The sequence below is a fragment of the Chinchilla lanigera genome, unplaced genomic scaffold, assembly GCF_000276665.1.
Source record: "Chinchilla lanigera isolate Chin_1 unplaced genomic scaffold, ChiLan1.0 scaffold00013, whole genome shotgun sequence".
Taxonomy (NCBI): domain Eukaryota; kingdom Metazoa; phylum Chordata; class Mammalia; order Rodentia; family Chinchillidae; genus Chinchilla; species Chinchilla lanigera.
In genome coordinates, this window is record NW_004955414.1 from 31,373,386 (window position 1) to 31,386,276 (window position 12,891).

Here is a 12,891-nt window from a genome sequence, read left to right on the forward strand (position 1 = left end):
TTTTTTGGTTTTTCTCCGGTACCGGGAACCGAACTCACGACCTTGCGCTTGCCAGGCAGGTGCTTTTGCCGCTGAGCTAAATCCCCAGCCCTAAGAAAAGTTTTAAACCTTTCCCTTCAGCCACAACCCCACTGTTCTTCAAATACTTTTATACAAAAAAAAAAAACAAACAAACAAACAGAAAACTGGTTTCAAGACACTACAGATGAAAGCACTTGAGATTAAGGAAATTAAACAGCCCATTATAAGCTCCACAAATTCTCTGCTTCTGATCATAAAAAGCAAAAGGAAAGCATCCACGATGACTCCACCAGTGTCCCAGAGTTAATCTCACAGGAACCCTATACACAGTATTAGGGGAATACCTAGTGCCAGTTGCTAGTCCTTTTACTTACAAATACTCCTCTAGTGGGAGAAGAAATGATTACTGGGCAGAATTCTTAAACCCTGTGGCAAGGGAAATACTATCCCATAACACTATTCAACAGTTATTCCTCTGAACAATTAAAATGCAGTGGGTCTCCAAAAGGGGCCTTCAGCCATTCCTTTGTGTAAGACAGCCCTGACAGTGAGGGCTGCCAAGGCTGGCACTAAAACCCAAGGAACAAGAAATAAAGCCCAGCAAAACCCAACCTTGAGTCCAAAGATACTGAAAATGAAACTAAACAGCATGAGGAAAATAATCTTAAGAATTACCCAACTTGTGAAGGAAAAAACATACTGTAATAAAATCCTTTTAAATCCCTTTCACTTTCTCACATTCATTTACAGCCAATTTTAATAATAATTTTGTTTTAAAGAAAAGCCCTAAATTACAGGTTGCCTTTCACTAAAAAGGATGACACCAGGCAAGATCGGAGTTTGCACTGGTTTTCCAGTGTATTGATCAAGCAAATCCTCTCACCTGGTCTTTAGAAAGTATCGAGTAGTACAGCAGTGATCCAAGGCCACAGAACAGGGCATAGGTAACGAGTAGGCCCATATAAGAATCAGGACAAGCATTGTGCCCTCATTAACACTGGGTTCTAAACAAACAATAGCCATGTTCACAGAGTTGCACTAATTCTTCTCAGTGGAAACACTTGGGTTTAACTCAAAGTGTCCTTTAAAAAAGTCTCTTTACTTTGACAGGAAAAGAGAAAGAGAAACAAAAGCACACAGATATCAGAAAAGGAAAGGGCCACAGAGAAACAGATGGAAATTGAAAATCAGTTACCTTAAGAACAGAGACTCTGCATATCTAGTACCTAGCACAGAGTACATGCTCAAGTACTGGGTGTTGATATAAGCCATCATACATTTAGAAAAATAAGAATAGGAGAAAGTAAGCATGTTCACTTGAAAATATGAAATCACATCACTAGCCATATCAGGTATTCAGGAGGCCCAGACCTAAGAGTTCCTCACACTTGTGTTAAACTATTTTCTACAGAATAAAATTGAACGTGGGTCAAAATACATGGGGCACAACACTGACCTCCTCAGATTTTTAAAGAGATAAAAAATACGACTAAAATTAACCTCAAGAAGAGTTTTGGAGGAAGAATGACATCATAAATGGTTGACTGTAACTTGGAGATAATTGTGGGGTGTGAAGGAAAAGCTCTACTATTGGGACATTCGGTATATAAATAGACCCAGAATTTAAATCTTAGATAATGTTTAGCTCCACCTTTGGTTCAGGAATCATCTTCTCTGTTGAGTGAATGCATTCTCTGAGAGTTAATATCTTCCCTAACAAAAGCCTGCTATCCTCTTAATCCCAATCAATTACATCACAGGTCTGCCAAAACATAGTCAAAGATCATCACCAAAATAATTGCACTGCCATTAGAAAGACACACAGGTAACCTCTAAGGTTCTGCTTCTTCTTCCCCTAAACCCCTTCCCTCCCCAACCCACCCCACATTCTCCAACCAACAACAAAAACTCAGCCATCTCAATGTTTCAAAATTCTCTAAGGGTAAAGCAAATTTTCTCCCCAGTTACAGTTCAAGCATAAATTTCAAAAACCTTTAAAGGAGGTAATACATTCTTTTAGCTGAAATGTATATAACTCTCAATTTGCATTATAAAGCTAGAGTACTCTTAATTACATAACAAAATAAAGCCACTTTAAGAAAAAATGACTAATTTCATTTATGAACACAGATGTTAAATCTTTTAAATTTTAACTAACTTTACAGTAAATGAAAATGCATTGAGAACAAGCAGATTGCATCCCAGTTATGCTAGGTGATCTGAAAACTATTTGACAATAATGCCATACAAAGAAGAAAAGTATTACAAATTTCTAAATAGATGCACTAGATGTAGAAAAAACACAGAAAAATTAACAGTTACTGGTAATTTCTTAGGATATGTTCCCATAGAAGAGGGGGGTTACAGAAGGACGGGAGATGTTGATCAAAGGGCACAAAGCTACATTTCAGCAGAAGAATTAATGGTAAGAATTTAAGGTGATGGACATGTTAATTAGATTCACAAAATACCCATTACACTATATGTAGCAACATCACCATGTACCTTGTAATTGTATATAATTTTAATTTATCAAATAAAGAAATTTTTAAAATAAAAATAAATCTTAAATGGGCTTCAAAAATTGAAATGAAATAAAACCCAAATGACAACTCTTACCTAAAGAAAAGAAAAAACAGTAGGGCTTCCCAAAGTGTCTGTACAAATTTTGGCAAGCTCTTTATGCAGGAAAATACCTATTCCACAACATTAAGAAAATAACAAAAAAAAATGTTTAATGGCAGTTACATTAACGTATTTGTTAAAAGATATAAACAAAAGCTAGAAACAAGCAGGTAAAAATGAAAATGTGATAAATTGTAGAACTGTGTAATATCTTACTTTTTATCCTTGTTTTTTATGACTTTTATCAAAGGTTTTCATTGCATTTACATTAAAACAAGTGTGTATTTCTGTCACTTCCTGTCAAAATCGCTGACACAAACCACTTGACACCTGGATTATAGAGGAGGAAAAGTTGAACTTGGCTTACTGTTTCAGTAGGTTCAGCGCATGATCAATTGGCTCCAAGAAAGAAACAGCATGGTGAAAGGGCCTGGCAAAGGAACGCTTCTTCAGTGGCTAGGAGTATAGCTCAGTGGTAGAGCACTTGCCTAGCATGCACAAGGCCCTGGGTTCTGGACCCAAAACACCACGAAAGGAACAAAGATTCTGCAATTTAGACTTGACCTTAAAATGGTTCTAATAAAAGCCTTACTTTCATGTACTGTTAACACCCTATACTCTGAACATGGTAATTTCCTAATTAGAGTATCAACAGCCAAAAGACTTAGATCATATGAACAAAGTACTAGAGGTTTGCTACTTACAGAAACCAAACCTGATTAAAAATATATACCTTTGAACATGAGGATAAAAATAGGAAAACCAGAATCTTATTCTAATGTCATATATTTAAAAAAAAATATAGTAAGCAATAAAATTTTACTACTGAATAGTGCAGCATGTGTTTTAGAGAGATAATCAAATATCAACCTAGTCCTTATGTATATATTTTAAACAATGTGAAAATATAGACAAAGTGGAGAGCTCCTAAAAAGCTATGTAAGACACATATATTTAAAACATTTCCCCTTTAAATGTGATTTACCAAAATAAATAGAATTTGTGTAACTATTTAGAAAATAAATTTCGTTCAAATCTAGATTTTTTTTCAGGCAAACAGCAAAATTTGTACTACAGTATTCATTTCTGTTTTGTTCTCTAAACCACTCATTTGAAGCACATCTACTAAAGTTGATCTTAAGTAGAATTACATACAAATGAATAGGATTAACGTATGAAAATATCACAAACGGAGGTCGTTCTTCAGGCCTTTGGTAGAATAAAATACTGTCTCCAATTCCTGCTGAAGTTATGCATCTAATAAGAATGTCAAACAGCAATATTCAAATATATATTAAAAATATAAGCAAATTTCAAACTCTTTTATTTAGGAAAAACTATATTTTTAACCCGGAAAAATCCATAAATTTGTTTTATTTTCAAGCTAATATAAACAGGAAGTCTGAGACTTACCTAGCTATGTCATCATTTTGCCTTTTATTCTTTAACTATCCTAATAAAATTATTTCAGTAAAACTCTATTTATTTAAACGGTAATTACTGTCATGACCTCATCTGTATTTATGTTCACAGTGATGGAAAGGAAAGTGCAGTAAATAAATTGTAAATATTGGATAACTCAGTGGACATCAAAATAATTCTTCAAATCATTCCCAATGTGCAGATGTGCAGTAAGTTATGTAATCCTAGTTGTTTTCATTACAATACTTTTTGTTGTAAATGATAAGAACCACTTAAAAACAGCTTCTCAAAAAATAATGTTTGTTCACATAACTGAAAAGTCTTGGCTTCTAACACAGCTGGACTTGGTACCAAGATGATGTAATTAAGAATTGGTCTTCCTCCATCTCTCAGCAACTCTCCTTCTTTAAGGGCAAAGATCACCACCAGAAGCAGCATGTTAATAAATTCAGTAGAAAATTAGTGCCTATGGCCATGCATGGTGGCACACTTCTGTACTCCCAGCACTTGGGAGGCTGAGGTAGGAGGATTGCTGCAAGTTCGAGACCAGCGTGGGCTACAAAGAAGTTGGAGGCCAGCCTGGACTGCATAGCAAAACCCTGTCTCAAAAGACAAAAAAAAGAAAGAGAGACAGAGACACACACACACACACACAGAGAGAGAGAGAGAGAGAGAGAGAGAGAGAGAGAGAGAGAGAGAAAATAGTGCCTTCTTTTCCCCCAATTCCAGCAAAAACTTCAAGCCTGAGTCTCACTGGGCTGGCTTGGATAACATGTTTACCACTGAACCACTTACTGTTGCCCAGTGTATGAAATACCCACGCCAGGGATATAGCTCAGTGGCATAAGCACTTGCCTGGCAAGCCTGAGGTCATGAGTTTGATTCCTGGTACCAAAAAAAAATTTTAAAAATAAAAAAAAATACCCTCTTGATAGGACTTAGGAGAATAAGACAACTTCATCTCAACTGCATACACCAAAAGTACAAGAAGGCTTGTTCCTCAGAAGAAAACTAAAACAAATGCTGGGCAGGGAAAATAATAGCAAACAGTATAATTCCTGAGAGCTTCTTTTTCTAATTATTACAATGAGGCAACTGCAAGGGAAGAACTAAAAACAGTTACAAATTCTTCACTGTAGCAGCAGTTACACAGCAAAGATTTCTTTGAATTGTTTCTCCCAGTCACAAAAGAGAGACAAACTATAAAACTAGCAATTCTTAAGGCAAGTAAAAACAACAGGGCTCTTCTTTTGATAACTTTAATTCCCTTCCCTCACTGCAAAGATGGCTACTCCAAAATTCTCTTCCTATTCTTCCCTTTTGCCATTTTTCCTTTTGACATTGTTAAGTTTAAATTCTTAGAACACCTGCAAAGATTTGTAGAGGCCCATCTTCAGCTACCACCTGAAGAAATTTCTGTGCATAGATCCCAAGCACTATAAAAATTTCTTAGGAACCAGCTATAAAATAGTTTCTCTATGAGGTCAAGGAAATCAACATTTTTTATTTTAAATGAAGATTAGATATAACTTAACTCATGTACCTTGACTAGTTAAAAATAATTCTACATTTTTAAATACACGGGCTACAAAATGATGATGAATGAAACTATACCAGCTGCTTATATCTTGAATTGAGTGTGGTATCCAATTCTTTCCTAAAAGAAGGACTACATATTAGGGAGTGAAAGGAAAACATAAATGCAATATATGGGGAGAATAGAAGCCATTTATAGGTACAGTGGCTCAGGTACCAAAGGAAGCATTCATTGCTTTCAAATTCATTCATACATTTATTTTATGGTTATGTCTAAAGCACCATGAGCAAACTACTGTGCTAGGGTGGACACAAAGAAGTCATAGTTCGAATTCCTCCAGGTGATAGTGAGGATAAGTTGCCATTTTCTTCATTCTCCCAGGCTATCCAGGAGCTCCAGATTTGCTTAGGATTTCACAACAAATAGCACACTTCACAATTTTAAAAAATGCTTTATTTGACACATCTACAAATTACTTCTTTTCTTCCTGCCTCAAACCCAGCATAACATGGAAACCATAAACACAAGCAAACATAGAGTATGAGAAAGACTAACTGTAAGAAGGGCAGTGCAAATTTGGTAAATTATGAAAAAGATTGAGTGTATGGAGAGTTTCAGAATTATGTACAGGGGGTGTATTGAACAGTAAGCATTCTATGGTCATATAAGCTATTTAAATAGATTAGACTTAACATCCTTGCCTGTTAAAAAAATTTCAGTCACAAACTAATAGAAAGGACTGTTCACAAAAACTAGTAACAAGATAAGTCATGAAAAACACAAAAAGTAAGATGCAAAATGCAGTAGGTGGGGGATGGGGATTTAGCTCAGTGGCATAGCACCTGCCTGGTAAGTGCAAGGTCATGAGTTCAATTCCCGGTACTGGAAAACAAACAACAACAACAACAAAAAAAATGCAGTAGGAGTTCATATAAAGTGTGATCATAGAAGACTATCAGGAACTGAGTCTTGAAAGATGGATAGAATTTCTTCAAGTAAACATATTTGAAAGAAGTGTTTCAAGTAGAAGAAAGGGTATGAAATACATCAGAAAAATACAAGTTGCTTCTATGCCAGTCTGTTCAAAAGTATCTACAGAATTTTGGATGAAGACACCACAAACATACATGCTTTTTTTTCATCTCTTATATTTTTAATGCATTATATTATTCAAAACTAGAAAGTTTTGAGATCTATAAATAATGCATGTTGGAACATTTTGGCAGTCAACATATTCACAATGTATAAAGGACAGGACTTTTTAGATACAAAGATACTCAAGGATACATGTTCATTTTTGTTATTTATATTTTAGGCAATGAGTAATAAAATATGAAGCAAGACTCCTACATACAATGACAAACATATTTACATGTTCAACAGTATCAATGTATAAATTATCTGCTTAATTGAGTAGGTAAAAATTTTCACCATAAAAATAGATGGGCCCCACAAAGACTTCCGTTACCTCTGGGGCACCAAATAAAATACATACCATTTGCACATATATATCATGGATTGCACAGGCAGAGCAGATGAACAATCATGAGAAATACCAGAAAACCTCAAGACTATCCGGGGTACTAATGTCATGGCATTAGGCAAAATAATATTAAAGAGATTCTAAAAATGGAAAAAAGCCTCCCAAATATTTTAATGGCTGCATTAAAAGAGGACTGGTAGGATCTGGATTGGGAACAGTTCCCTGATTTTAAATATTCAAAACAAATTTTAGCACATGTGATAGAAAGTATTGGTCCTAATATGCAGCTTTTGAAAGAATGCACACTAGCCTGCCTGACTCTGCACAATGAATATGATAACAGAACTTATACAGTAAGGCACTGACATCACAGTAGGCTCAGGAAAGCATGAGGCCAATCTGGTTGTCATACATATGGTGGTCAGCTTGAAAAGTCTACCCTCACATGTAGACCTATGTACTGATTAATCATTCACAATCAAACTTTAATAGAAATAAAATGCATGTCCAGAGACAGAGTTTTGCCAAGTTTCCTGAAGACTGAAAGGCTGACTTTCCCACTGACCATTAATTTTTAGCAAAGGAAACATAAAACTACAGAGAGGTACAGAATTTTCCAAGATGTCTGTAGTCTCTCTGGTACTATAATTATTTTGAAGCCTAGGTAGTTTTCCAAGTATGACATTTTAGAGGATTCCACTGCCTTCCAAAACATCAGATTTGGAAAACTGAACAATTCATGGAAACAACTAATAACTAACTTGTACTAGCTGGAAAGGTCTAAAAATCTGTCAACTTTTTTTAAAATTAAGGAATGCTCAATTCTACAAGTTATCACCTAATCACAGAATTTATACTTCAAGTTTCCACAATACGACGTAATTTCCTATAGTATCTTCCAATAACTTTTTACATTTTGTCAACATTTTCTACATTTTCACTCATTCAATTATTCATTGAACAAATGTTTACTGGATGCTTACTATCTGCTAAGCACTGTAAATGACACAGGATCCACAGGGGTTTTTTTTTGTTTTTGTTTTTTCCCTCATTTGGGGGGCTATGGTGTCTGTGATAGAACACCCCAACAGTGACAAAGCCACTATCATGTGCTTTAACCTAAGCTAGTAATTGTATGGGCAGGCTGGGAATTAAGGAGACAGAGAAAATATAGGAACAGTAACGTCTAGCTCTCACTTTGAACCACAAAATGAAGACTCAAAACCTTCTATGTAAACTTGATGTCCCTTCTTACTGGACCTACTCACATACTCTAAAGCCAGACTTGCTGAGAAAGTAGAAGCTCTGTTCTGCTTCACGGGTATTCTACTGTCCTGTATTTCCTTGCTGAAAGAAACTGTCAGTGAGGCATTGGTTGATTAGCTTTGCATGCCTATATGTGTTTTCATGAGAAACTACATTGAAGATATCCACATGTAATACAATAAGCATTGTTAATTCCCTACCACTCTGTTTGTAACTCTGTAATATCTGTACTAATCCTATGCTATTTTGTAAAATGTTGTCGGTCTGTTAATATTTTCCTCCTTTTATTTCTAAAATAAAAAAAAAAGAGAGAGAGAGACAGAAAGAGCAGCTTTGAAGCAAAGGAACTGAGCAATAACGGAGAACTGAAAAATCCAAATGTACTTTAAAAAATCTGGATATTGGCACTTTAAGGCTAACCATGACAATCTAATTAACAAGAAAGCTAATGTCAAAATATTTACTTTGGGTTCTATCCAGACTGTAACTGCATTGCCTCCGAGCCAGCCACACCCCTGGCCCATCCCATCAAAGGATAGCATATTGTGTTTTCCATCTGAAAGGCCCGGACCGACGCAGAGCTAGAATATGACTAATTCAACAAAAATTCACAACTGCTATTGAGGTGGTAGGGGTAAAGAGGTCAGAAAGATAGTTGGCAGGCATTTACAACCTTCCCTCACCCCACATAGTTCAGACTTCTGCCTCACAGACAGTGCCACAGTTTTCAGATTTAAAAATATCCTCTTTTCCAAGCTGACCGACATCTATATTGGGGTAGGGGGGATGAATAGATTAAGAACCAGAACACAGTAGAAGAAAAAAAAGAAAAAAACATGTTACTAAAAACTTCCAACAATTTAATTTGGAGGAAAACTTATTTTAGAATAGACTTCAAATTCTCATATCTGAATGCATTGCTTGTTTTAAAAATGTTAAATGTCCCAACTATTTTATGAAAGAAATATAAATATATTTCTGTGGAACAGAACCCCTTAAACCTAATGCAGATATTAGTACATCTAAAATGGCAACAACTTGCATATATTTTCTATTTCTTCATGCAACTCCCTCAGCTCTCTTGGTATATTATTTTAAAGTGCATTGTCCATTATAAATTATTCCTCTTATTCTGTGACCAGCACTCTCTTTGACCATAAGAGGGTAAAATACATTTTGAAGGGTTCTTTAAAGAAAATCTAACATTCGTGACACCACGGCTTTAAAAGTTACAATAAAATCAAGAAAAACTGCATTTTCTGGATTACTCATTGAGGTAGGTGGTTCTTGCACCTCATTCTATGCTTGCAAATAATGAGAATCTTTCACTTCTACTTTGCAGTCAGAGGCTTCTAAAAATGTATGTTGTCCTCCCTATATGCATAAAGTGTCTCACCAAAGTTACTAAAATTAACGTACCCAAGGCAAGAATCACAACAATGAGGACATACAGCTCTTGATCTCAAACACTCCTGATTAGAAAGCATTTCTTTATCTTGGACCAAAATTGATTAAAAAAAAATCATTTTAATCAAATGATGTGGTTAGTCATCATTAGTTCACTTCTTATGCTTTCTAACACTCCAAGAGAATGGAGAAAAAAAGCCTAGGTTCAAATGCACTGTGAGAAATTGGAGAGTTTAAGATAAAATATTTTTATCTTAAGAACATGAGACTAGTACTCAGGTAACTAACAACTTAAAACAAATACCATTGAATGTTTCTACTGTGGAAGCACAGCCTAACAATTCGCCTTCGTAAAAGTACATCAAGAATAAGAGACATGGGCAAAAGTGATGTATGTCTAGCCTGAGGCAGACTTCACTCTGGCTATTCTTAATAGCAGTCAGTGGAACAGGTATCCTTGGCTTTTCCATTTCTGAGAGATCTGGGGGGAGATCAATAGTAGACAAAAAAATCAGGGGGTAGGAAGAAGGACGTGGATGCCAGGCTTCAAACAGTTAAGCGCAAGCACCTTCCACTACTACGGAAAAGTTAAACAAATTTTTACAAGCTGGCACCCGCTCACATAATGAGATGCATTGTCAGTCCTCTCTAAGTGAAATATTTGTGTTGCCATGCAGCTAAACAAATGCTTTTTTTCACTTTCACTTAAGACAGACTCCCACTCCTATTTCTCTAAACAGCGGAGGCAGGCATGGCCACATAACATGTGTAGTCTGGGCAGCATGCTTCCTGCCATCCCACAAAAGGGGTATTTATATTAACATTCCAGATTCATCGGGAATTATAGAAACTCCATGCATTAAAACCAATGTAAAATTTCTGCTGTTTTAATATCCTCACTTATCAATCAGTGCAACTTAGCACAGAATAAAATAATACACTAGTATTAAAATCACTAAACATTCAAGAGTGTGGCAACATTTTTTTCACATCATTTGCACATTACTATTCATAGTGCTACGGCAATCTCCTATATAAAATATGATGAATTCACAAGTATGATTATCAAATTTATGGTGTGTGCTCACTACACCACACATTATGGTTTTGTAGCTTGTTTTCCCTGAAGTAACAAAGATTTGCATAGAGTTTAAATGAGTATGGTCTATACAAACTATAGTTAAAATATTATTACAGTTATATGTTTTTCCATATAAACCAGTAAAAAAACATATTTCTTTCTTCTTTAGGGCAGCATTTTATTACAATTAAATGAAAAGCTTATCTCTGGTATTTCTCTTCTGAAAACAAAATCAAGAGCAAAAGAGATACAGTTCAAGAATTAGACTTGAAAATCAGACTGAGGAAATCTAAAAATTAAAATTTAAAAACCCAAAGCTTAACTAAGTATCTTGTTTTATCTCTAAAATAAAAATATTGTTTCTCTGAAAAAAAATTGTTAAATTTCTCCAGTACTTGGCATCCAGACAATAATGTTGAAAATGCTATAGCTGGATTTGTCTTGCCTTTAAACTACTATTTGGGGCAATATAGCATCTTAAACCCCATTCCCAGAGCCCTCTCTATATGTACTATTAGCACCACAGCAATAATTGATCTCCACCTGCCCAACTCAATATAGGGGTCCTAACATAAGGGGTTTTCAACAGAATTCAAAGTCAGAGTGTGTTCCAAAGAACTATTCTCTTTAATTTAAAAATTATGTATACATAAAGCTGGTGGTAAAGAAACAGAGTGAATCTTTACATTTTTTTTCCAGGATTTCTCATAGTGAATCAAACTCTCCTGCTCTGTTTTTAAACAGTAATTGGGAAATATATCATATCTTGAATAATGTACAACTAATTGACACTTGTCACAATGGTAATTGTTCTTTTCCTACTCTGACCTTTTTAAACTCTTGCTCCAGTGAAAAGGTAAATCATGCTTGAAATAAAACAAACAAGACAAAAGAATTAAAAAATTCTCTAGAGTGAATATAAATTGGAGGAAAGGTCAAAAAATGACTAAGATTGATATGCTATAATTATTAAGATTTTTTTTAAAGAAAAATATTTTTTCTTGTCTAATTGTGGATTGTGTTTGCTCTCCATGAGTGTTTTTAAAAAATTCTGTAAACCCATCCAACTTTGAGACAACAGCAACAGACTCCATTTTCCAAAGGAAAATCTAAAATAACTGAAAATGTGTATTCCTTTCCATTCTCATAAAATCTCAACACCGAAGCTGACATTTAAAGATGCCTAGTTTCTGTGGCAAAAGGGTACATTCAATATAGCTCTCCAAACACATGCACACATCTGGGCAGAACAGTCTGTGACCCTCCTCTAGAAGAGACAGCTGGGGAGAAGAAGCAGGTAAAAGTCAAGAATATGATTCTAGAAGATTCTTCACAGACAAGTATTTTTAAAAAAGATTTCTCTGCAGTAGGACTTTCTGTATCAAACTAAGGTGGGTGAGATATTAATCTTTGTATTGCATTTTTAACCTCTCTGGAATACGAGAAAATTCTATTTTTTATGGAGAGGTAATTAATCTACTAGGTCAGTCAATGCTTAGCATACAGCATTCTTTAGCTTATCTCATACCTATATCAGAGTTATTTATCAAAAGTGTCCGTAAGTGGAAGAGACAAAGCAGACTAAGGACATTATGTCTTTCAAGCTCAGTAGCACTTAGCAGATTCCAAAGTCTCCAAGGCCTAACATTTAACCAAGACTTTTCACACAGTCAGGTAAAGAGAGCCAGGCTAGCCAGTAGATGTCTTATTTGGATAACAAAGAGCATATTTTAGTGACAATGTGAGAAAAAAATGGCAAAACTGATACAAATCCAGTGAACCATGTCTCTTTTTGCTCTGCAGAACTCAACTTCAAGTCTAAAAGGGACATTATCTGTATTCTTAAACAAGGAGAGAGATAATTGTTCATACTTAGCTATAAGTACACCAAAATAAAATACTCAGAGGAAATCAGCCCATCTTTGTTAAGCAAGATAACATATTTGAACTCTCTAAAGATTTAATGCAAACACAATGGCTAGGTATTGATATTCCAGTCTCATAGACGGAAAGAAATGAAATGGAAAGATTTTTGCTGTATCGATGGGA

At 35.1% G+C, this 12,891-nt stretch overlaps 1 protein-coding gene across 19 annotated transcripts in view; it reads right to left on the reverse strand.

Annotated features, from left to right (window-relative positions):
- Positions 1-12,891, reverse strand: part of Sox6 (SRY (sex determining region Y)-box 6) — a 566,848-nt gene that overhangs the window by 407,760 nt on the left and 146,197 nt on the right. For 9 of the 19 annotated variants that reach the window (XM_005380357.2, XM_013511933.1, XM_005380356.2 and 6 more), the window contains exon 1: positions 905-1,004. The exons of 9 other annotated variants lie outside the window; for them this stretch is intronic. In XM_005380357.2, the coding sequence (XP_005380414.2) occupies positions 905-1,002 (98 nt within the window). In that variant the 5' untranslated portion in view covers positions 1,003-1,004. Of the gene's footprint in view, positions 1-904; positions 1,006-12,891 lie in introns of those variants that run through there. One more of the 19 variants, XM_013511915.1, reaches the window with a different exon arrangement.